The sequence below is a fragment of the Corylus avellana genome, chromosome 5 (genome assembly GCF_965113065.1).
Source record: "Corylus avellana chromosome 5, dhCorAvel1.hap1.2, whole genome shotgun sequence".
Lineage (NCBI taxonomy): Eukaryota > Viridiplantae > Streptophyta > Magnoliopsida > Fagales > Betulaceae > Corylus > Corylus avellana.
The window spans coordinates 29,329,754-29,356,342 of NC_142494.1; the positions used below are offsets into that span (position 1 = coordinate 29,329,754).

A 26,589-nucleotide genomic window follows, 5' to 3' on the forward strand; every position below is an offset into this window, starting at 1 on the left:
TTGGCAAAACTAATTGAAATCTTTCCCAGAAAAAAAAAATAAATAAAAAAAATAACGTGAGAAAAGTGGAAAGGCAGTACATTTTGATTTATGCCCACCACCCCAAAAGGGGAAAAAAAGAGAAAAAGCTAGCTTAAGAGCAAAGTGGGATTTGGGTTTAGGTGAGAATAAATCTTGCATGGGGTTTGAGATGACCGGGTAATGAGTTGGATTAAGATCAGGTGCTTAGGTATTGCACTTTTGCAATAGTCTAATATGAGACGTTTATATTATTCTATCATATCAGCAAAAACACTTAACATTCTTTTTCCACCAATTCTAGAGTGGTTGACTACTCATTTGACTTCTTAGGGTGGCCGAACCACTCTAACAACCATTGAGGTGGTTCATCCACTTTCAAACAGCTAAAAGGGTGGCCGGCCACCTCTAGTAGTGGTGGTGAAAAACTATGAGGCTAGTGATGGTGACACACTTTAGAAAGAAAGAACTTTAAATTTTAATTTTTAACTGACGTGACAAAACCTGAGTTTTTCATTTAAAATGATCTGGGTTACATAGGATTTCAATCCATGTGGGTGAAGGGAGAAAAGGCAGAGCTATAAGTGGGTTCATTTTCTTGGTTTTTGAGACGATTTTGGTGATGGGAGTGAACCTGTCTTGGGATTTGCAAAGAATGATGGATCAGCTTGTTTGAACGAAGGGTGCTTGTTAATCAGCTTCTTTGAGACAATCTTGCCAACAAAGACGAGGTTGGAGGCATTTTTCTGCCTCTATGACCTATGGGGATTATTTTCCATTACCTGAAGATTATTTTTTGCCGACAATTTAACCCCAACATCAGAAAACACAGAATATTAGAGTTCCAGAGGTGATTTTTCTGCAGAACAAACAGACAACCCGAGTAACAAATTTGAGAATTTACTTTCTCAAATCTTTCATTTTCATTCAAAATCACATTCAATGTTAGATTATAAGTTCAGGTTTCTGGGTTCCCTCTACTCCTAGAGTACATAATGGCTGGCTCCTTCAAATTCAAAGGCCATGGACAGAAGAACCCTTATCCCCGCTCCACAATACAACACCCCTGAAAGATAATACATCAATTTGATATTTATGAAAGGATATCTCAACGCCCCCACCAAATTAGATCTACAAATCAACTCCTCCCTAATCTTCTTCAGGAGCCTCTCTCAACCACTGCAACCAGAAAACACACATATGAAGATGCAAATATTATATTACAACAAACAAATCAGGTGAAGTCTAAGAGAGGCATGATACATCAATCTTAAGTCTAAGAGAGGCATGATTCATCATCTATGCAGCGTGGCATAGATGATGGCCACGCTGCAAGAACAACTAAATGATTTCTTTTTTCCTTTAGAAAAGAGGAAAGGAGAACGATGAATAGTAATACTTTAATGAATTCTTCCGACTTCTTAACAAAAACTTTATCGAAATCATCAGCGTCTTTTTTCTCATCATCCCACTTTAGAATAGCATCTTCTTGTATAATTTCTTTGTCATACAGAAGCCACAGTATCTGTAAAAGAACATAACAATGACTTGAATAAGCAGAATAACTACACAAAATACGATCAAAGTAAGACAAAAGCAAAAAGAACTAAGAATGCAAACAATCTCCATAATTTCTAATCACATGGCACCTATTTTGGCCAAGAATACGTTTCAACTCAACCTAACCAACTGTATCTCACAAACCAAAAACCGAGACTATAGCGGGACGCGCTGCCGCTAGAGGAAGAGAGAGGGAGAGCTTATTGGCCGAGAGTGAGAGAATATATATATATATATATATATATATATATATATATATATTTTGATCAACATGCCGCATTGTCAATAGATATTATAGAGGGCAATATTGATGAATTTTTTCTAAAACTTCCTCGAACTATATTGATGTGATGTCATCTTCAGGATGCAAGAACAAGCACAAAATGTGTGTCATGTGAACCAAAATATCATCATAGGGAACCACAACATCAAAGAAAATTATATATTGAAGCGAAGTGCACATCTCATTCTCTTCTGATGAGATCTACATTATAAAGTATTAAGATAAATATACTTGTGAGAACAACGGGGAGAACTCGGTGGTAGATTCCAAACACATTTCTTCAAACTTTAGTATTACTTCAATCTGCAAAGTATGCAAGAAAAATTTATTAAAAAGAATTGACTATGAAATAACGAGACTTATTTTGGTAACCATCAAAACCAAGGGAACTGGGTGCACAATATCTAATTACATTCTAGAACCAAGTTAATCATATTCATTGTGTAAACATTACTAGTCAAAGAAATGGCAACAATTATCTAAAAGGATTTATCATAAACAGACCTCGGCATCAATGTCAGTCAGGAAAGACTTCAGAAGTTTTTGCCATTGCGTAATTACATTCACGGCATTATTAAACAGTTCACCTGAAAAGTAGATTAAGAAGAAAACCAAATTGTTTATTCCATAGATCAAAAGGCAAGGAAAATAATTTTTATACATAAATGAAATCTGTTACACAGAAAGATATGTATAGCATTAGGAAGTAATGTACAAACAAGATATGCTATCATTGAAACAGGACTAAAACCATGACAAGTTCAGTTGATGTGTATCAACCTTATCCTAGCTGGCCCTGGACAGAGCAAACCCCAATCCAAATCCTCACCAATCCCACCAAGTCCCTCACAAGACAAGGCAGCCAAATGAAAAATCGGGGTACAACAAAATATGGATGCTGTATTGAATGACATAATATGGATGCGTCAATATATATAGCAAATATGTGAAACAGTAAAAACAAGAAAATAGGTTCTAACATAAAAAGTACAGGGCAACAAACACAGTTTTCTTCAGTGTTGATACTTTGAACAACTTATTTTGGGCCAAAATAAAAGGGGCACAACTAAGGATCGAGATATGTAATGAGCATAGTTTTTAACAGAATAATTTATTTAAAAGTACACGGTAAGATGATAACGCCTTTCAGTTCTTATAATATAATAGGATTACTGTAAAGATATCTCAATATATAAACTATTGATGGATGAGGATCTATAAATTATAATTAGGTGTTCAGTCATTCATAAACATAACTCATTCTCTTCACACACATACACACACAGAGAGAGAAAGAGCAGACTACATAAGTAGTTATGGTATGCAACACAAATAAACAACTTCTGCCAGAAAACGCTTTTTAACTTAAACGCTCTATTTCTTAAATGCAATCTCAAACAGGCTCTTAATCTAATTTAGACATATTCAACAAAATTCAAAAGGCCACTATCACTTTCGAGCATAAAGAGCTTTTATTTGAAATAAAATAAGAAATGAGAATCCTCTACCTGAATGTATACCAAAACAAGAAAACATAGATAACTTACTAGGTGAGCTATGCGGAGTTTCTAATGACAATTTCATCATTGAATAAAATATAACTCCAGCAGCGTCCGCACATGACTTCGTGCATGTCACCCTGTTAAATAAATGGCCAAAAAAGTTATATGATAAGCAACTAATCCACACAGAACAAAAGCATTCTAAACTTAACTCAACTCGGCTAAACCTCATACCAACTGAATATATATAAAAGCATTATCCCAGTAAATACATCCAAACATAGCCTAGAGAAAAAAATGCAGAAGAATCATATAAAGTGTGCATTCGGATGGAAATGGGGAAGGGTTTGCAATGCTGATGTAGGACAAGTTCCAAAAGTTGTGCGTATAGTACTTATTTCTTCAGCTAGGGTTTTGCAAACAGAAGATTTTAGAGATTGGAATAACTGGTGAAGGAGCTCAGCATTGGCATATTAGATTTCTGAGATCTTCGCAAGATTGGGCGCGTGAATCACTTGACATTGTCTTGGAGCTAATGTATTATATTCCATTTGTTGAAGTGGAAGATAAAATGTTTTGGAGACATTCTAAGAAAGGAAGATTTGTGATTATGAGACTCATAATGGGGTTTAGCTATTGAATTTCCTCCGAAGAGTATTTGGTGTGCCAAGGTACTAACAAAAGCAGAGCATTCTTTGGATAAACACCTGCTTTGGGTAAAATACTGACAGTTGATAACTTGGCAAAAAAGGGTGAGTAGATGCTGCATGTGTAAGAATAATGGTGAGAAGGTACTAGATCATCTCCTCTTACATTGCACTGTATTAAAAGAATTGTGTTTGTTTGCCTTATGTTATTGAATTGTATTGGCTGATGCCTCGGACTGTGATAGAAGTTTTTGCAAGTTGGAAAAGAAGACTCGTTACCATGATGTCAAGTGGACATTTGGAGGTTAAAAAAATAATCACTTTCAATGATGTCAAGTTTAGCAGAAACTTGTCACGCCCCTTTTCCATATCAACTGCTAAGCCACACAGTACAATGCTAAACTGTGTTGAACACAAGGACAAAGACCTCCAACCATAGGTTCCATACTACTTTATTTAATGTTATACAAACCAGACAGTAATTGATGGGATTGATCTTATTCCTCTCTTCTCTAACTGGGTGATGCAACATTTGTAGGCCTACTCTTTGGCTGGTCATCGATCTGTGGTTTCTGAGCATGATTCTCAGATCTGCCTTTTACATTATACCTATTAACACTGTCTGAGTCGATTACCAATTCCTTTAGAGTAATGCTAGAAGGAAGACTATGTATCCTCCCAAATGTGATGTGGCTTTTAAAATCACCATTAAATTTAATGATTATTATTAGATTTTGATATATTGATAATTTTAAAAGCCACGCCGCATTTGGAAGGATACAATAAAGACTCTAGTCTTCCTTCTAGCATTACTCATTCCTTTATAACCTTGAACATTGCAACACAATAATACAAACACTTCTTTTCAAAGTACCAAGTGTGAAACTCACCAAATGGATAAGAAAATGGACAAGAAGAGGAGAGGAAGGGGAGTGAATAGTTTGTGGAGTACGTTAGGAATATATAAGCTAGTAGCTAAACCAAACCAAGTCAAAGAAACTTTGTGGGCAGGTTACGAACATCATCAAAGTATGTCATCATTTTTGGCATAAAAAATTAAATATTCAAACGCATATTCCATTTTTTCCAGATACATAATATTTGTCCAAAAAGTCTTTGTCCAATGAGCCATAGCTCAAATGGCTCCTCTCCCCCATGAAGGAACAGGAAGGAGGTTAAGGCTGTGGGTTCAAGTGCTATTAGGTATGTGACTACCAATTAAAAAAAAAAAACAGAAATAGGAAAAGAAAAATTAAATATAATGAAACACAATAGTAGAGGCACAATTACGCAAACAACGGAGTGAATTGAAGCAGTTTAAAAGTGTAGATACAGAAAAAAAAAGAAAAAAAAAAGAACATACCGAAATGTTCTCTGTTCAGAGATTGCGTTCTCTTCTTTAATATTTTCACACACAAACCGTAGAAAAGCTTCTTCAACCTGCAAATGATAATGGCTGAATAAATGTTCATTCTCTGCAAATGTGTATCCACTAACATCATCATTTCTGGTTTGACATTATTTTTTTATCACCTCTGACTCAAAGGATTCATCTCTGGAATCCTCATTAACATCATCATCTGAATCGTTGTAGTCAGGTTTCAACTCTCCCGCAGTTGGGAGAACACTGCCATCATGGGTTAACAACTCCAGATCATCGTCAGTAGTTTGCATTGCCTCAGCAAGCTTATCTGCAGGAATTGGTGCAATTGAATGTCTCCATTCTTCTTCATGGCTTCCTTCACATACTGACCAAACATATCCAACCCCACCTGTACCAAGCTGATCAATAATAGTAACTGGTATAAGAGTCAATGACATATTAGTTAATGATCTCAAACATTGATTTGTTCTTTCTTTCTTCCCAGTTTTATTTTATAACCAAAAATAAACCCAAAAAAGAAGAAGAAGAAGAAGAAGAAATAAATGTTCATTACCAGTTTTTTTGTTTGCCAGTTACTGAAAAATCTGCCACATATGTGACAGAAATAAGCCTGGACATTTAACTCTATCAGGCTAGTGTATCCTGAGCATATACCAAAAGAAAATGCCAGCTAACCTCATAAGTAGGCCAACTTTGTTTCTCCAATAATTGGGATGTCATCGCCTCTTTTGACCCTTCCAATGTACTTGTGATTGCTGCATATAAAAAAACTTATAATAACTGCACAACAGCACTTCAAAAAGTTACAAACATCTTAACTGTCAAGAACTAGTATAAGGCAGAAGAATTGTAAGGCATTAAACAATACAGCTAAGAAAGCATCAGTATAAAGACACTCTGGCCTCACCTACCGTAACACATATGATGTCTAAAACTTCATTTGCAATTTGTTAGCAGCAAAGAAATAAGTATGGCTCTAATACTTCAGTCTTTGGAAAACACAATCCATACAAACACACAAATATATTTATATGTGTGTAAACATGCATAGATAAACTTTGATAGGACAGCACCCTATAAAGTTTAATGGGATCTCACCCATTTTCGCTTTCAATGGTGAGATGTTTTACAAATCCGAATCATTCAAAAACCTACAAAATATGAAGGTGGATAGCTTTCAAATTTTGCTTAAATTCATGAAGTAAAATGATTGATATCTTTACTTATATTTGAACAGTGATTACTATTACATGCATGTATGCGTCGAAAAATAATGTTCACACCAAAAATTCTGTTCTTTCCATACAAATTCTTAATTCCTCATCACTTCAAGGCACCCCCACTTTAAGGAAGCTTAACAGGCTTATATTATCTAAGAATTATTATCAGTAAACTTGATCTCCTGCCCATATCATGGTTAGATCAAGGCTATACGCTTCCAAAAACAATTAATCTAACTGTAACTTAACTAAACAAGCCAGAAAAGTAGGAAAAAGATGGGATCCAGTAGAAGTTACATAAAATTTTTGCAACCCCACTGCTATCGTCGGCATACTCCAGCTCCTCATCACTATCCTGCTTAGTTGGTTGTGGATGCAATGATACCTTTGAGTATGAAGGAACAACAAATTGTTGCCCTATTACAACCTGGAGGATAAGAAATTTCAAAACACCGTACAAACTACATATAGTCATAAATCACAAAAGGGTCATAACTTTCAATATTCGTACCTTGCAATTATTATTTTTCAAAAAAGAAAGATGAATTTGAAAAGACACAAATAATATATATATACCAAAACTTAATGAAGCGGATAGGAAATTTAATTAAATAAGTTGGTTCAAAATTGGCTGAGCAGGTGGATTTTACAGCTAAAAAGGGGTGGCACCACTTTGGAGTCATGTGCGCCCCAAAAGCAGATGTCCTAATTAAGTTTTGCTTCTTCGCTTCTTTATATGTGTTTACTGTATATCGTAGTCTTGATTACCCTCCTTTCTTCCGGACTCCGGAGAGAGTGCCCACCTTAAATTAGCTTTCATGCAACAAAGACTTAACAACGAAAATGTATGAAGAAGGATAAAAACACACAGCCGCATTCTTAGCGATCAAGGTAATATAGAAGAAGAAAGCAGAAGCTTAACAAAAAATTAGAGCTTAAGAGTCTTCAGCTTAATTTCATAACCAAGAACATCTCTACCAATCATTCCATATCGGTGGATACCCAATGTCAGAACCCTATAAGTAGATCAACGGTCTTGGTTACATTACACCATTTTTTTTATAAGTAATTTCATTATTATTAGCGCAAAGGGGTGCAACCCTAGTACACGAGAACCCCAAATCCTTTTTCTTTTTGTTTTTTTTTTTTTATTTTTTTTTTATAAGTACAAGAGAACCCCAAATCTGAAGAAAAATAAGAACAAAAATTCGAAAAACCTGAGAAACTAGAAATATGCACTTATGAAATTCTACATTCATACAAATATGCTGTCAATCAAGTAGATTTCCAATCCCATAACAATATTACTATATCCGTTTCCAATGAATTTATTCCCTCACGATAAAAATTTTAGTCTAACATATGGACTTGTAATCGGTAAACATCTTGTTGCCTTGTCGTTTGGGAACCAACCCAACAGTAAGATGAACAGGAGAAGAATAATAATTTTTTTGATAAGTAATGAAAGTTTTATTAAAAAGCGTAAGGCGCCCCTAACTACACAGGAAGCAGAAGAAGAATAATTTAGCAGTTCAAACAAGGTGTAGCAGAGATATAGAGACACATACCTTAAAAGATAAAACCACGCCAGGTTCCAAAACTGCTCCTGACTTCATAACCACTCCATCACATACTATTGCATGCATTATCTTGCAGTCATCTTCAATAATGACATTATCCCATATATAGGAACCTTCTATTGAAACATTTGATCCTATAGTACAACCTTCCCCAACAACTGAATTTGAAATCTTAGTGTTGCTCTCAATCTTGGTACCATTTCCAATAACAGTAAAAGGACCAATTTCTGCAGAACGAGATTGCACTACTTCTGGTATAAAAAAAAAATTAAAATTAACAAAAAAATTAAAAATTAAAAATTAAAAAAAAAAAAAAAAAAAAAAAAACCCAAAGTTTATTAAATCGTATTTAATGGAGAAATTACAACAGAATATGTAACCAACTACATAGATTATTGACCAATTAGATCTTTGATCAGTACCCGATGCTCGATACATCCCCTGTCTTTCAAGTTTGGTGGCAGAGTTCCCAAAGAACTTAACATCTGGCACAAATGGGTATGTCCTCCTCTGGATTATGTCCTTACTAATAGTGTCATAGCTTCGGAAGTTATCAATTCTAGCCGCATAACTTGAGTGAATTTCATGAGTGAAGATTTTGTAGTCCATAATCTGATAGAAAATATGGATATCTTAGAAGTGTGAAATGAAAAACACTAAAACCAACAGAAAATGTCTAAATATTGGAACATACTATCAACAAGCTTGTTATTCATTGTAAATGAGCATAACTAGATACTAAGAAAAAAAATGTTATTCATTGTAAATGAGCATACTAAATGTTTTGACTTCTTTTAAATGTGCCAAAATGGAAAGAGATGTCTTAATAACATACTAGATACTAAGAAAAAAAATAATGAAAAAAATCTGAGATGCTTAAACATTGCAGAAAAATGAAAATTTATGATTCTGCAAAGGAAACTTTTTTACTCAATTAATGAAACGACATCTATAATCATGCATGCATAAAAGAGTGTATGTATTTTTTTCATTGGGTGCACAGAAGGAATGTAGAACACATCCATTCTGTTAACCACCCTCCTATCAAAGATATCTACACAAGTTTGTGACAAATGCTGAGATATTAGTAACATTTCTATCTACATTTTCTAATCAAATAAGGTTCAATTTACACTTAGAAAACATACTTAGAAACTAATACAGGGAGACATCAGTTGGCAGGGGGATCCATCATCTTATTATGTCTCTGTGTCTTTGCAACACACATGTAAATGTGTAGAAGAGGGCGCTTGTCAGCGTACCAGCAGATTATTTGCACATGAAAGTAACTAAATTTAGGTTTCAGAAGAGATGTATAATGAGTTACACATACATCATCAGCAAGCAAGCCCTTGACAAAATGGCTTCGTAGATGTTGATAATCAAAATTGTCTGTAAAAAGGCTAAGCACTTCTGGCGAGCAGATGTCAATATAGCAATCCTACAGAGAATAAATTAACAATTTAGCATAAATTTGTATCACAGGTCTCCTTAGAGAAGAGACATATAAATGAAGAGAAAACTAATAATAATTTCAGATAGAATGCCAACGCATCTACTGACAACAAACTGAAGCAGCCACAGCATGGAGTGTAAATGCAGATTTAGCCATTAACAATAGTATATTGCCTTCTTATGCTTGGCACACACACACAGCACTAAAAGCAACCATCCATTCCTCAAAAACAGTGCCCAAAGAAAAGGGTTAGGGAGGTGGTGAGACATAAGCGAGAATGGGTCCTTTAAAGTACAAGAAGCAGCCCATGCGCATTCACTGCCTCAGCGATTTCAGAAAATCTTGGACTGAGACAACGGCGAGACATGAATACCATCACTATATAAGGACAAAGAAACACTTTAGATACCTTCTTAGAAAATTGTACCAGGCAAGCATTATAATGTCAAGTAATATTGGCTATCAAAGCGAATCAAAACTCAAGCAATTTCCTTATTATCGAATTGAGTAAATCCACTGCAGTGTTTCATATCCTTCATCACTCTACAATAAATTTTGGTCATTGTCATGATAAAAATAACTTCTTAGAGAAACAGCTATTGTAAGAAGACAAATTAGCACTAGTTTGAAGACCAAAACAAAAGCCACAGGGAGGAGGAATTTACCACTAATAGATTACTACGAAAGCTGAAAATAAATCTTATTTTTATAAGGTACTCTGAAAATAAAACTAAAAGATTTTGAGGGAAAGATTCAAGAAATAAACCTGTGCATCGTTGTGTAAAGAAATTGATGGATTGTCAGTGAGCAGCAACTTATCAAGACATATCACGCCTTTTGAATACTCTGCCTTCTCCTCATAATATAAAAGCTGCTTAGTATTAGGATCTATTGCCATAAACAGCTCATCAGTACCAAGTCGAGATTGGCGAGTAATTGGAGAAGGCTTTGACGGTCTAATAACCATGGTCATTACAGCATTACTATCTTTCTTCTTTCTCTCCTTATGTTCTTTAAGCACCTGTGTAAGTGACATGTTGCTCACAGTATCTCCGCTAATAAGGACGAAATCTCCATTTATCTTCAAAAGCCACAGAAGATGATAACTTCATTACACTATGAAACAGCAAGTTCTAAATGCAAGCATAGGTGGAACTACATTCATTAAGAACAAATAATTAAAACTGATTGGAACGAAGGAAATTCCAACTTCTCATAAGGACAGAAATATAAGATAGGAAATTGAGACATGGACATACCACATTGCGTTCATAAATTACGCGCAAAGCATCACCAGCACTGATAGAATTGTGGGACACTATCGTCGTGACCGAGAAGTTTGGATGAGAAAACCACTCAGAACTCTCCAAATAATCAATCACTTGCTTGGAATGAGCACAGCAAAAGACAATAACCTCTTCAACACCAGCAGATTCAAGCCATGCTAAGATGTAATTTATCATCGGGACATTTACTAATGGTAATAATACCTTCAACACCAAAAAACTTACATAAGTGCAAGAATTGGCATCAAAAGAACAAAAAAATCTTTTTGCAAGACATAAGAATGCACAAGTTGGCCTCCGTACAAGCCCATGGCATTGTCTATATATATACAAATTCCCAAAGAATTTCTTTTTATTAAAAAATAAATAAATAAAAAAAGTAACACTAAATATTGAAACATCTCAATATGCAAGTAACACAGGCGGTCATCAAAAACGTCCAAATTTTAAGAATGTATTTTTATTTCATATTTTGTCTAAATATTCTTCTCTGCGCATCCTTGTGCAAGAAAATAAAGAAATAAATAAGTGAACCTCCTATAGCGGCGAAAATGGAGGGACAAATACTTGAACAGTACATCTTATATTTTTTTTAGCGAAATTATATATAAACTCCTTAAGTTAACGCGTTTTTATTAAAAACTCTCTGGGTATTTTTTTTCCGGAAATTTAGTCCTTAGGTCACTCGAAACTACTAGAAAACTCTTTACCGTCAATTTTTGTTAACAGCCGTTAGTCTACTCAAAACTCCCCGTTTTATTTGATTAAAATATTAATTTTTTATTAATTTAATTTAAAAAATTAAATCTTTAAAAAAAAAATTTAAAAAAAATATATATATATTGAAGGGTGGCCAAGGGTGGCAACCCCTATGGGGTGGCTTGCAGCCATCCCATAGGGGTTGGGGGTGGCACCGCCACCCCTGGCCACCCTTCAATTTTTTTTATTTTTATTTTAAAAAAAAATTAAATTTTAAATTAAATTAATAAAAAATTAATATTTTAATCAGATAAAACGGAGAGTTTTGAGTGGCCTTAACAGGTGTTAAAAAAATTGACAGTAAGGAATTTATTGTAGTTTCCAATTGACCCAATTACTAAATTTTCGAAAAAAAAAAAAAAAAAAAAAAAAAAAAAAAAACCTAGACAGTTTTTAATAAAAGCGCGTTGACCTAAGGAGTTTATATATAATTTCTCTTTTCTTATCACATAGCTCCGTTAAACAAAGAACTATCCCATTCAAGCATGAAATAGCAAAAGAAAAAAGATTAAAATCCAAAAGCCCCCAACCCCTTTTCTTCTTCGACACCTATAAGCAACAAACGGGGCACAAAGAAGCCAAATTTATCAAATGAATACACAAACTTCATCTTAAAACAATTTTCAACCGAATTTTCTCTCTTCGTAATCACGTTAAATTAGCCTACAAGGAAAATTTATGAAGAATACAAATATTCCAAGCAATGTACATGGATAGCATAATTCAACATCCTACATAGATTCATATGCACCTATATCTATGCACACATGCGTGCGTTCATACATTCATTCGTATAAAACATAGATACCAACATCATATACGTACGTACGCACGTAGATACACACAATCGAGAGAGAGAGAAAGAGACATTACTTTGGGGCGTTCGAGGGTGATGGGACGGAACTTGGTGGCGAAGCTATCAGCCAAGAGGATGGCCTGCAAGGGTACGCGTGTCAGTTCCTCAGGGTCCTCGGAAACCCTATTTGCACCCTTTCTCTGTACACCCATTGCTACTCCTTCTTCACCCTTCTTAAGAAACTCTGGAAATCAAAGATACAGTAATTCCACAGATATCAATTAAAATCAGACAGAATTGAAAGAGAAAACAGAAAAGATATATTGGATGATTAGCCTAGGGCACTTATTTTAGAAAATCACAAATTCTTTTTTTTTTTTTTTTTTAACATGTCCACAAAAAAAAAAAAAAAAAAAGGCCCAATTTCAATTGTGAGCTAATGAATTGCGATTTCTAAAGGCCCAATTTCAAATCAAAATTTCTAATAAAAAGTTAAAAACCGAGAATTGGAACTAAGAAAAACTTTAATTAAAATCCTGTGTAGTAGAGACTGACGGCCTCATAATGTGAAGCAGAACACTGTGATTGTTTTGGGCTTGGCTCATCTACGGTCACAAATATTTCCATTCACCAATAAGGGCTTACCTTGTGAGCTTGGCAAAATTGGAAGGAGTATTTAGTAAATTCCTAGATAATAACTTTTATAAGGTTTTGACATAAATTAAGACATTTGTGTCCTTCAATGAGGGCCTGACAAATCAATCGTGGAACACCTTAAGCAAAATAAGAAAAAACACCTGATTTTTATATTCATATTACTCATATGGGTTAAAAGTAAAAAACTTAAAAAATTTATTTCCCACTTTTTCTATTCGTCTACACAAACCTTCTGCTGTCACCTTCATCAGCCACAATTTCAGACAACCACGACACCGCCCACGGCACTCCTCCACGCTGGTAATATATATATATATATATATATATATATATATATATATATATATATAACCAAGAGCAAAGCATATTGCAAAAAAATAATAATAATAATTCTTTGAATACAAGCGGCATTTGGGCTTGTCGATGTGGTATGCTCTAGTCGGCATCATCTCCAGCGTGGTCTGGGTTGGTCGACGGTGAGATCTGGTGGTTGGTGGTGGGTATAGGTAGGATGAATAGGAAAAGTTTATTCTCAAGATCTTTAATTTTAACGCAAATGACTATATGAGGTATTGATGAATAAAATTCATTGGAGGGTACAAAAGTTTTGGTTTGTGTCAAGACCTTATAAAAGTTATTCTCAAATTCTTATATGATTGTCATATAATTGGGATAGCGTAATCGCAAAAATCAACTTTTGAATTTGTTTTTTTACAATATATCGCTAATCCAAAGGTTGTTTTTTACTATTACGTCATCACAGTTATATAATAATTGTGTTTCAAAAAAAAATTATATAATAATCATACAACAGTCTATTAAATAATATTTCTTAATTTTAATATAAGTTCTACAAAGCAAAATGTGCGTGAAGATTAGGGTTGTGCTTATAATAGAAAACCAATCTTCCAATCCCTTGACGATCTAGTTCTGATCCTTTCGGTTGGCTTTCAAGTTTCAAGAATGGACGACTCTAAAGTTGGAAGGCCTTTATGCATTCCAACATAAGACGGATAAAACATTTGAAGTCTAAGGGTCTATTTGGAACAAATTTCTAAAATCATTTTTGCTCTTTAAACGCTGAAAAATCCTCTCAAAGGAAAAAAATCATTCATGGAGGTTTTACCTTTAATGCTCTCCATCTCTCAATTCAAGTGAAAAACCTATGCTGTGATAATCTCAAAAGCCTGGAGTCATAAATCAAGTCTCAAGGAAGAAAACTTGTCACCAGCTCTTGGAAATTTCTTCAAAATCAACTTTGGTTGTTGTTGTTGTCCCTATCAATGATGGATCTCAACCCTCCCTAATGTCCTTCACTTCTTTTTCTTTGTGTTGCTTTATATATTCTTTCGTTGTATGTTGATTTCATTTTTTTCTCTTTTGTTGCACCAGTTGCTCAAAAAAATTTGTGATAATCAATTAATCATAACATGGAGTTCAAGTCGAATGATTGAGTACCAACATGTTTCATGCATCCACGACATGGCGTACATCATGTTAATTATTGTGTAAATTTGAGTTTTATAGAGAAAAGTTAGTTTCCTTTTTCTAAAATAAATAAATAAATTGATTCTCAAATGATGTGTTACCATCCCACTACTTTACACCTCTATTTACTAAAATAATAGATCACATGCAATGGTGACACAATATTTGAGCACCAAATTTAAAAATAAATAAATTAAAAATTAAAAATTAAAAATAAAGAAGAAGATCGAAACCGAGTATTTTTTAGTTTTATATGACCCCATTAAGTAGATCTTAAAAGGGGTAAATAGAATTCTTCGCACCCCCCCTGGTGTGTGTAGCATAAATTTGCATGTGTCGAATACCACCATTGACTATATATATTATGGTATATTTTTTGTTTGAAAAATAAACTATATACTAGACAAGTATTTACATTTTATCCGTCAAAACTGATGTCATATTGTCGTGTAGTCCCCCGTAGCATTGGTTGAAATTGAATTTTTGGTTGGAAGACCACACTACTCAATTTTGGTGGATAAAATGAGATACTTGTCTAGTATATATAATTTCTCTTTTGTTTTGTTTTGTTTTTGTTTTTGTTTTTTGTTTTATATATATATATATATATATATATATATAATCTCTTCTCATTCCATCAAAAATTCAAAGCGTAAAGCTATTATATTACAAAGCATAAAACTCTTACATCACATAGCATAAAACTCTTAAAAACATAGGAAAAAACTATGTGGTTGCAAAGTAAGGCTATAAGGAGGACTAGAGTCTTCCTAGAGTCCTCCCAAATATGACGTGGCTTTTAAAATTACCATTGAATTTGAAATGATCATTATTGAATTTTAATCTATTTGTGATTTTAAAAGTCACATTACATTTGAGATAACTCTAGGAAGACTATAATCCTCCTTATATCTTTACTCGTGGTTACAAAGTCGTAAATACATCGAAAAATCTAACAATCAAATCGTATCCATGACTTCCAATCACACCCATGTACAAACTTCATTTATCGCATAAATTTGTTCCTAGCAGACTAGATCTAAGACATGGGTAGATCATATCCTTACAATAAAAGTTTTTATTTAACAGGCCATAAGAGATAAGTCTTCAACCCAAAAATTATTCGTTATCAACTCGAAAGCCAGAACAACATTAACAAACAATAAAAAAATCACAAACAGCAGTGGCAGGCTCACACAAAAGCGCGTGAGATTCACGCGATCCACGCTCTGGCACATTCGAACCACAACCGTCGCATGCCGACCGGAGGGAAAACGTATGTTGTCTATAGGACTCATTGGTACCGGGGAAGAAGGTGTAATGACACATATAGGACTTGGACAGGCGGAGAAAATGTAGATCTGCTTCGGAAAAAGCCGATCTAAGAACCCTTGTAGAAACCGACAAAGCCAAAAGATCTGGGTGTAGTAGACGGCCAAAGCAGTTGAGGAGGTTGGACACTGCTGCTAGAGTCTAAGCAAAATCTAAAACAAAAAAAGGAAAAAGGGGAAGGGAGGAAGGATGGAAGAAATCATCATTCTTCCCTTTTGGATTGCATTAGAAGGGGGCTAGGGTTTCTTGTTTCTAGGGTTCCCCTTCTCTTTTGTTAGTCGAAGAAAGATAAAGGAGAATATCAAAGATTATAACTTAACTTAATTACCCCAACCCTAATAAAAATAATATAGTAGGAAGCAGGTGGACAAAGATTAATGGCCATGATAATTAGATGTAACGCAAGCAAGTTAATTTTTTTTTTAACGATATCTCTTCATTGATATAACAATTAAATTGGAAAAAATGCTCTCTTAGTACAATGCCAAATATATAATTTGGAATCTCCTCAATCTATGACATACACAATAGCTCCCCCCCCACCCCATTTTTTTTTTTTTTTTTTTTTTTAAGATCTTTCATATTCATTCATTGAAAAAAGATTAAGAGCATAAATCTCTTACATCAGAGAGCAATGTAAAATTTGAATGCAATGTAAAAATAATGTTATTTAATATTAATTAAAAGAGTTTAACTTATATCAGGATGAGCCTTAAAACCCTATTTTTACAGTTTCTAATCAATAATTGATACATAAGCAAAAACATAAAAAGTGCACAAAAATAACTTGGACCAAAATACACTAAATTTTAGGGTGATAAAATCCCTAAAGGGTTAACTTTCCACCTCTAGATTTTAGTTTTGAATCAAAAAACGAGTTTTGAAGCATTAGAAACGGGTTTTTGGGCATTATAAACGGGTTTTAAAGCAGGTCACATCCGACTGGGTTTGAGACGTTCACCGCCGGCTAGACTCGTGGGTCTAGCCTAGGTCTCGATTGAAAAAAGATTAAGAGCATAAGGCTCTTACATCAGAGAGCAATGTAAAATTTGAATGCAATGTAAAAATAATGTTATTTAATATTAATTAAAAGAGTTTAACTTATATCAGGATGAGCCTTAAAACCCTATTTTTACAGTCTCCAATCAATAATTGATACATAAGCAAAAACATAAAAAGTGCACAAAAATAACTTGGACCAAAATACACTAAATTTTAGGGTGATAAAATCCCTAAAGGGTTAACCTTCCACCTCTAGATTTTAGTTTTGAATCCAAAAATGAGTTTTGAAGCAGTAGAAACGGGTTTTTGGGCATTAGAAACGGGTTTTAAAACAGGTCACATCCGACTGGGTTTGAGGCGTTCACCGCCGGCTAGACTCGTGGGTCTAGCCTGGGTCTCGCCGGCTACGGGTTTTTTTCTCTGATTTTGTGTGGTTGTTCTCACTTTCATTTTTTTGCATTTTTCTTAAATTAATGATGTGTCACATGGGGATTAGATGGTGTAAAATGGCTGATTTACACCAATAGTAGGGGCTCTCTAATTAAAATGGCATTAATTAATAATTTCATAGGAATTCACTTGGTGTTCATAGAAATAAGTGTTAGTTGTTAATAATCCATCTGTCATACTGGGTAGCACGTTTCTCTTCGTTATTGTCATCAAGTATTAACGGTCGAAACTAGAAGCAAAGATCCAGTGCGGTCGTGAATTCTTTACACTATAGTGAATTCCCGATCTCCCGATCCACAGATCGGGAATAGGGAATATTTTAATAATAAAATAGTTGCAATGCGGTGGGATCCACGGCTTTGGAAGATTCATACTTTAATTTAATTGAGTGATGGTAGATGTGGTATTGCTGATCCACTTTTATATTGTTTAAATAATAATAATAATAACAATAATAATAATGGACTTTGCAGATTCCTGCACCTGAAAATAATTATGAAAAATGCTAAAAGCACAATTATTTTGATAATTTGGTGTCAACTTTTGTCTTATTTTTTAATTTAGAAAATAACAAAATAAAAAATAAAAATGGTTCTGAAGCAATAATTTTTATTTTGGTCCTTATTTTATTTGATATTTTTTAAAAAAATAAAAATTGTATTTTAATATTTTTCTTCACAATAATGACCATTTTTTAAAAAAATTGGCCATTATTATGAATAAAAATACAATTTTTATTTTTTAAAAAAATACTAAATAAAAGAAGGACCAAAATAAAAATTATTGTTTCATAAACTTTTTTAACTTTTAATTTTTTTAAATTAAAAAAAAAAAAAAAAAAAAATTAGCCTCAAGTTGGGGCTATATTATTCCTCAATAATTATTTAATGTAATATTTCTCTAAGTATAGTAAAAAGTACAATTTATTGGTGTTATTAATATTACTAGACATGATTGTCCAATATTGTTTATGACCTACCATTTGAATGAACAATTTGTATACATACCAATAATGTCTTTCAGGTTTAAGCCTTTTCTTTTTCTTTTTCTTTTTTTGGTGATTTTTTTTTTTATTAAAAAAAAAAATCTGCCTGAAGTTGTCTTCTTCATGATTGGCATACATTGGGCCTGACGAGTTCTAATTTTCTCAAATTTACACTCAATTTATAATATTCTCCCATAAGTTAAAAGCTTAATTACAATATTTTTTCAAACTACTTAGCCTTTCACTTAACTTTCTCCATTAGGGTTTTTTGTTAAATCTGATAAAAAAAAAAAAAGTTGGTTAGGTGCAATACACATGACCCAAAATGACAATAATATCATTTTGTTAGAATTTTTTTTTTTTAAAGACCATGGGAGGGGAACTCCGACCTCTCCATGGCTAGGAAAGGGTTTTTCTTTTTCATCTAAGGAAATAATTGTATTTTTATACATATGATAGGGCCACAATAAAAATTGTTGATGCATTTGTCATCCAAATTAGTATAAAATCCTAACGGGAAAAGGGAAGCTAAGTGAAAGGGCAAAATAGTTTGTACTCTGGAACGCCAATTATAACTTTTTAAAATTAAGAGAAACATTAGCATTTACATGTAAGCTTGAAAAAATAAATGTAGTTTTTCTCAAATTTCTGCCTTCTTAGCTCCTCTTTCCACTACGGCAAAACTTCATAGTTAAGTGATTTCGTTCCTCTTCCTTGAAGGAACTTCCTTGTAATCATTAAAGTGATGATTAAGTGATTAAATTTATCTATTTCTATCAACTAAAGCTTTTGAGATAAATGGTAGTTTAACTTGGTATCAGAGCCAAAGGTCCTAAGATCAAACCTTGCAGGCCGGTATTTTTCTTGGTCTTTGTCATGGGGTAAGCAGTCCATTCGTCCTGTTATCATGAAGAAATTCATGGCCCTAACTCATCTCATAAAATTGGTTATTTAAGAAAATGATGCTCATTCCTTATAAACATGTTCAAGATCTTGTTCACAAGTAATATGAGACTATTTCTCAACAGTAATACTATTTTAACTCTTTCTCTCCCTCTTCAATATATATATATATATATATATATATATATATTGAAAAATTACAAGAAAAGAGACAATAAAGTTTATTTATTTGCAAAAAAAAAAAAAAAGAAGAAGCAAAACCAAATTATAATGCTAAAAGGAACTTCAGCCACTCAGTTGGCTGGTCATAAAAGACCAGCTGTCCTAATTTGCGCAAACTTCAATTTCTTAAATTCAAAATCTACACTTGACCAAAAAAATATTGTGGAAAATCTAACCAAAATGCTTACTTGTATACTAGTCTTAAGTTTTGAAGGGAAAATATAGTTATCTAAAACAAACTTGTAGTCCAAGATTCCATCCCAATTGTTCAACCTCTCACTCTCACTCTCTGAGTTTTCTTGCATGCTGCGCAACATAGTCACTATTCTTGTGCGTGTTTGAACAGGCCATGCATTTTTCCACCATTTCCACAAGCTTATCATCATCTCTGATCTCTATAAATACCAAGCTTTACATCCCAATTTCTCTACAAACTAAAGAGAAACTTTCCTGCTACATTACTCCATGGCCAGAGAACTCCAAGCTCATCATTTCCTTGTCCTTGTCATTTTCTTAAGCTTCTTTTTGCTATCTACTACCATACAAGCCCGCACTCTGCATGCTCAAACTCAACACCACCATGCCATGACGAAGCCCTCTGAAAGCCATGGAGATGGAGTAACGGGTTATTATATTACTAAAGTTCTTGACCATTGGGGAACTAACAATTATGATCCAATCTTACCTAGAAGAGATCTTTCAGGTCCAAGCCCCGGGGGTAATCATTAGCTCGTTAATGGTGCATACATTACCGTCCGGACGACCCAAAAACAGAGCATCAAATGTGTCTCAAGACACCATAGTTGAAAATAATTGTTTGTTTAGTAGGAAATTTGAATTACTTGTAGATCGGTATGAATTAATACAGGTGAAATAAATTATTATGTTTTGGGTCATTGTAAATTATTAATCCAACATCTCTTGAATAAAGTCTTTATAATTGCATTTGCTGCAAATTGTTGTTGAATGGAGTAATGTGCTCGTGCCATGAGAATTGATGATGTTATTAAAATCATTAAATTTACTATTTATTATTAACTTTAGCTTTTTAGAATATATATGAGATAATTTAATGTCAAAAAAAACAAGAAGATAGATAATTTAATGTAGTAGAATTTAATGGAGGGGATCTCAATCGAGAAATTTAAAGTTGCAAAGAGGTGCTATTTATTAAGTCCTCGCAGGGTTTGAGGCGTTCATCGCTGGCCAAACCCACGGTGTGGGTCTGGCCGGGGTCTGGCCAGCTACGGTTTTTTTTTTTTTTTCTTTGATTTAGTGTGTTGTTCTCACTTTCATTTTTTACTTTTTTTTTTTTTAAATTGATGATGTGTCACATGGTGATTAGATGCTGTAAAAGAGCTGGTTTACACCAGGACCTTAGGTGCTTTCTAATTAAAATGGTATTAATTAATAATTTTCATGGTAATTCACTTGGTCTTCATAGAAATAACTGTTAGTTGTTAATAATCCATCTGTCATACTGGGTAGCACGTTTCTCTTCGTTATTGTCATTAACGGTTGAAACTGGAAGTAAAGATCCAGTGCGGTCGTGAATTCTTTACACTCTGGTGAATTCCCGATCCACTGATCGGGAATATTAGGGAATATTTTAGTAATAAAATAGTTGCAATGTGGTGGGATCCATGGATTTGGAAGATTCATACTTTAATTGAGTGATGGTAGCTAGATGTGGTATTGCTGATCCACTTTTATATTGTTTAAAGAATAATAATAATAATAATAATAATAATAATAATGGACTTTGCAGATTCCTGCCCCTGAAAATAATTATTTCATGTAATATTTCTCTAAGTATAGTAAAAAGTACAATTTATTGGTGTTATTAATATTACTAGACATGATTGTCCAATATTGTTTATGACCTACCATTTGAATGAACAACTTGTATACGTACCAATAATGTCTTTCAAGTTTAAGCCTTTTCTTTTTTTCTTTTTTTTTGGTGATTTTTTTTTTTTTGAATGAACAACTTGTATACGTACCAATAATGTCTTTCAAGTTTAAGCCTTTTCTTTTTTTCTTTTTTTTTGGTGAATTTTTTTTTTTAAAAAAAAAAAAATCTGCCTGAAGTCGTCTTCTTCATGATTGGCATACATTGGGTCTGACAAGTCCTAATTTTCTCAAATTTACACCCAATTTATAATATTCTCCGAAAAGTTAAAAGCTTAATTACAATATTTTTTCAAACTACTTAGCCTTTCACTTAACTTTCTCCATTAGGGTCTTTTGTTAAATCTGATAAAAAAAAAAAAAAAAAAAAAAATTGGTTAGGTGCAATACACATGACCCAAAATGACAATAATATCATTTTTTTTGTTTTTTTCATTTTTTAAAAGACCATGGGAGGGGACCTCCGACCTCTCCATGACTAGGAAAGGTTTAATCTAAAGAAATAATTGTATTTTTATACATATGATAGGGCCGTAGTAAAAATTATTGATGCATTTGTCATCCAAATTAATATAAAATCCTAACGGGAAGCTAAGTGAAAGGGCAAAATAGTTTGTACTCTGGAACGCCAATTATAACTTTTTAAAATTAAGAGAAACATTAGCATTTACATATAAGTTTGAAAAAATAAATGTAGTTTTTCTCAAATTTTAGCCTTCTTAGCTCCTCTTTACACCACGGCAAAACTTCATAATTAAGTGATTTCGTTCCTCTTCCTTGAAGAAATTTCCTTGTAATTGTTAAAGTGAAAGTTAAGTGATTAAATTTACCTTTTCTTATCAACTTAAACTTTTGGAATAAATGGTAGTTTAACTTGGTATCAGAGCCAAAGGTCCTGGAATCGAATCTTGACTCCGTCAATTTAGAAATAGTCCAATGTGGGACTATTTCTCAACACTCTCCCTCACGTGCAGACCGGTATTTTTCTCGGTCCTTGTCACGGGGTAAGTAGTGTGGGTCCCCATTCGTCCTGTGGTAGGCTCTGATACCATGAAAAAATTCATGACCCTAACTCATCTCATAAAACCGGTTCTTTAAGAGAGCGTTGTTCATTCTTTAATCCTTATAAACATGCCCAAGATCTTGTTCACAAGCAATGTGAGACTATTTTAACTCTCTCTCTCTCCCTCTTATATATATATATATATATATATGTTTTGAAAAATTACAAGAAAAGAGACAATAAAGTTTATTTATTTGCAAAAAAAGAAAAAGCAAAACCAAATTATAATGCTAACAAGAACTTCTGCCACTCAGTTGGCTGGTCATAAAAGACCAGCTGTCCTAATTTGCGCAAACTTCAATTTCTTAAATTCAAAATCTACACTAGACCAAAAAAATATTGTGGAAAATCTAACCAAAATGCTTACTTGTATACTAGTCTTAAGTTTTGACGGGAAAATATAGTTATCTAAAACAAACTTGTAGTCCAAGATTCCACCCCGGCCGATTGTTCAACCTCTCACTCTCTCTCTGAGTTTTCTTGCATGCTTCGCAACATAGTCACTATTCTTGTGCGTGTTTGAACAGCCATGCATTTTTCCACCATTTCCACAAGCTTATCATCATCTCTGATCTCTATAAATACCAAGCTTTACATCCCAATTTCAATACAAATTACTCCATGGCCAGAGAACTCCAAGCTCGCCATTTTCTTGTCCTTGTCATTTTCTTAAGCTTCTTTTTGCTATCTTCTACCATACAAGCCCGCACTCTGCATGCTCAAACTCAACACCACCATGCCATAATGAAGTCCTCTGGAAGCCATGGAGATGGAGTAACGGGTTATTATATTACTAAAGTTCTTGGCCACTGGGGAACTAACAATTATGGTCCAATCTTACCCAGACGAGATCTTTCAGGTCCAAGCCCCGGGGATAATCATCATTAACTCGTTAATGGAGCATACATTACCGTCCGGACGACCCAAAAACAGAGCATCGAATGTGTCTCAAGAATAGCACCATATATAGTTGAAAATAATTGTTTGTTTAGTAGGAAATTTGAATTACTTGTAGATCAGTATGAATTAATACAGGTGAAATAAATTATTATGTTTTGGATCATTGTAATTTAATCCAACATCTCTTGAATAAAGTCTTTGTAATTGCATTTGCTGCAAATTGTTGTTGAATGGAGTAATGTGCTCGTGCCATGAGAATTGATGATGTTATTAAAATCATTAAATTTACTATTTATTATTAACTATAGCTTTTTAGAATATATATGAGATAATTTAATGTCAAACAAAAAAAAAAAAAAGATAGATAATTTAATGTAGTAGAATTTTGTGAAGAAGAATTTAAGTTGGTAGGTGGAAGAATTTTTGAGAATCACGTGAGTCAAGGGGTGAAATACGATAATAGCTAGAACACAAAATAACGTTCTTGAGGATGATGCTTACTCCCCCTGTATTGACGGGGAGCTCTGCACGTCTATTTATAGAAGTTTGCAAGGCTACAAGGCTCTGTTTGGCAAAGAAGTGGTTCAGATTGACTGGACTAAAAAATTTAAAAAATTTCTCTTAAAATCAACTATAACATTTTTACTTTTTATATCACATTAATCATTTTTTTATTACTATTCAAATAAAAAAAATTACTGCAAAACAAATTTTTTTACTTTTTTACACAAAAATTCTTACTTTTTTTTTTTTTTTTTTTCTCTCACATCAATCACATCTGTTATAATTTTCGTCAACTTTCTTTTTCAAGCTCTTTGCCAAACACATCTAAAGTCTGGGCACACGCCACATGACTATTATTACACTGACTAATGTTCTTTTTTTTTTTTTTTTTTTTTCCTCTAAGTAAATAGTTTTCAATTTTCATATATATATATATATATATAACTGATTTTGCTTATTTTCATGAAAAAAGTACTGTAGGAATTTTTCAATCCAAAAAAAGATAAATATATATAAATAAAGCCAAAAAATAAAAAAATAAAAAATTTCTAGTCTTACTTTTGCTGTCTCAAGTCCAACATGAGAAGGTTACCCCCTCTTAGGTGATTGGGCCGTTGTAATTGACTGCTACTTAAATATTAAATTCCAATTCAAGTCTACACATTTGATTTTTTTTTTTTCTATTCAAATATGGAACCAAGGAGGCAGTCATTTGATTTGTTCATATGGGATAATGATCTCTCAATTTCAAGATGAGAAGTGTAATACATTTCAAATTTTCTTTTAAGAAATTGGTTTTTAAATGACGTGTTATCATGTTACAAGATTTATTATTTTGAGAAATATTTCATCAATTAATGGGATTGTAACACATTATTTAGGAACTAACTTTTAGAACAAAAATTTAGAATGTTTAGCATTTCTCTTTCAAGATATTATATGGTTAATATTTTATTTTAAGGTTAAATATGTTTTTTTTTTTTTGGTATCATTACTAAGGGTCAACAGTAAATGGCCACATCAGTCTCAAAAAATGTCATAAATAGTATTTGTCGTAAATCTAAATTTCGATTTGCACATTTTGTTCAATTTTTATCCATTTTTTTAAACGGATATTCATATCAATCCAATCAATAATGGTGTTTTATATATCTTATTAATATTATTTAAAATTTTAAAAACAATTAAAACATAAAAAAAATAAATAAATAAATTAAAAACATTATAAACCAAAAAATAAAGAAAGAAAAAAAAAATTGGTCATGGGTCACAATTGTCAATGTGACCTAGTACCATGGGTCAACAAAACAGTCAAAAGCAAAAGTAAGTAAAGTTTTTTTTTTTTTTTTTTTTTTTTTTTTTTTTTTTAAATCATCATGAGCGGAGACATAGCCGTAGAGACCCATGGCCGAAGAAATAATATATATTTATTTATATTTAAGTGCATAATTAATATTAATTATAGCTTTACACGTGATATGGGCATTATGATATTTTACGTAACCATCGTCAGAAACACGTTTCTCTTCTTTGAAGGAGCTCCCTTAATTGTAAGACTATTTGAAGTCTCTCTCCGTGTTTATTTTTTATTCTTTTGGAAATTTACAAGAAAAGAGGAATTAAGTGTTTTTATTTGCAAGAAGCAGAAGTAAAGTCTGGCACTCAATTAGACTCTTTTGGCTGGTGATAAAAGACCAGCTTCGGTCCTAATTTGCATAAACCTCAATTTCTAAAGTTCAAAAATCGACCCTAAAAATTTGTGGAAATTTTATGTTTATTTAATCAAAGAGTAACATCACTTAAAACACGTTACGTTAATCAATATTAAATAAGTATGATAAATAAATGTGAAAAGTAATATTACTCGTTACCAAAAATTTTACTCTTTTACGGTAGTCTTAAGTTTTGAAGTTAAAATATGGTTATATAAAACAAACCTGCAGTCAATTAGCAAATCCTTTCTTATGTCATGGGAAGGCAAATCATGATCTGTCGCCATAAAGGCAACAATAACGCTTTGTAAAATGGGTATCGGGAATTTGGGCAAAAAATTTAAGGAGATCTCAATCCATTCATCTCAAAGTATCAAACACCATTAAACACTACTTTCAAAACCTATTGTTTGACTGCCACCACCATTCTGCACTTGAGCAGCTTGGACTTGATATTAGCCAACGCAGAAGGGAAGGACTTAGAAAACTTAAAAATTCCAACATCAAACCCTAGCAAATAGAGAAGAATTTGGTGAGACAACATTTTGGACCGGAATCTTAATTCAACTTATAAGCTGGTCTTGGTTTCTCACTGATCTGAGATAAGCCTCTAGCTTGTCACCCAAGATTCCACCCCCAACATTTGAACCTCTCTCTCTTTGAGTTTCCTTGCATGCTTCGTAACATACTCACCATTCTCATGCGTGTTTGAACCGGGCATGCATTTTTTCACCATTTCCACAAGCTTACCACCATCTCTGATCACTATAAATACCAAACTTTACTACCCAATTTCACATCCCAATTTCTCTACAAACTAAGAGAAAACTTCCCTGCTACATTATTTTATGGCTAGAGAACTCCAAGCTCGTCATTTCCTTGTCCTTGCTATTTTGGTAAGCTTCTTTTTCCTATCTTCTACCATACAAGCCCGCACTCTGCATGCTCAAACTCATTGCCACCATGCCA

The 26,589-nt window shown here is 33.2% G+C and overlaps 1 protein-coding gene across 1 annotated transcript; it reads right to left on the bottom strand.

The window, feature by feature from the left end:
* Window positions 1–900: 900 nt before the first annotated feature.
* LOC132181160 (uncharacterized) lies at window positions 901–13,061 on the bottom strand. Its single transcript, XM_088516940.1, has 16 exons — window positions 13,047–13,061; window positions 12,569–12,735; window positions 10,910–11,140; window positions 10,417–10,731; window positions 9,528–9,635; window positions 8,617–8,806; window positions 8,183–8,445; window positions 6,912–7,041; window positions 6,070–6,149; window positions 5,544–5,792; window positions 5,374–5,450; window positions 3,409–3,500; window positions 2,366–2,448; window positions 2,093–2,164; window positions 1,418–1,543; window positions 901–1,197 (listed from the first exon to the last, which is right to left on the bottom strand). The coding sequence occupies exons 2-16, from the start codon at window positions 12,701–12,703 to the stop codon at window positions 1,168–1,170; spliced, it is 2,181 nt and encodes a 726-aa protein (XP_088373066.1). The 5' UTR covers window positions 12,704–12,735; window positions 13,047–13,061; the 3' UTR covers window positions 901–1,167.
* Between the last annotated feature and the right edge of the window lie 13,528 nt (window positions 13,062–26,589).

Bases quoted from the DNA above. Each gene is read 5' to 3' on its own strand.
- LOC132181160 (XM_088516940.1), bottom strand. From the start codon at position 12,703: ATGGGTGTACAGAGAAAGGGTGCAAATAGGGTTTCCGAGGACCCTGAG. The intron at 2,449-3,408 runs GTAAGTTATCTA...TCTACTTTTCAG, and splicing joins AACTCCGCATAGCTCACCTA to GTGAACTGTTTAATAATGCC. The intron at 1,544-2,092 runs GTATATTTATCT...GTTCTTTTACAG, and splicing joins TCTCCCCGTTGTTCTCACAA to ATACTGTGGCTTCTGTATGA.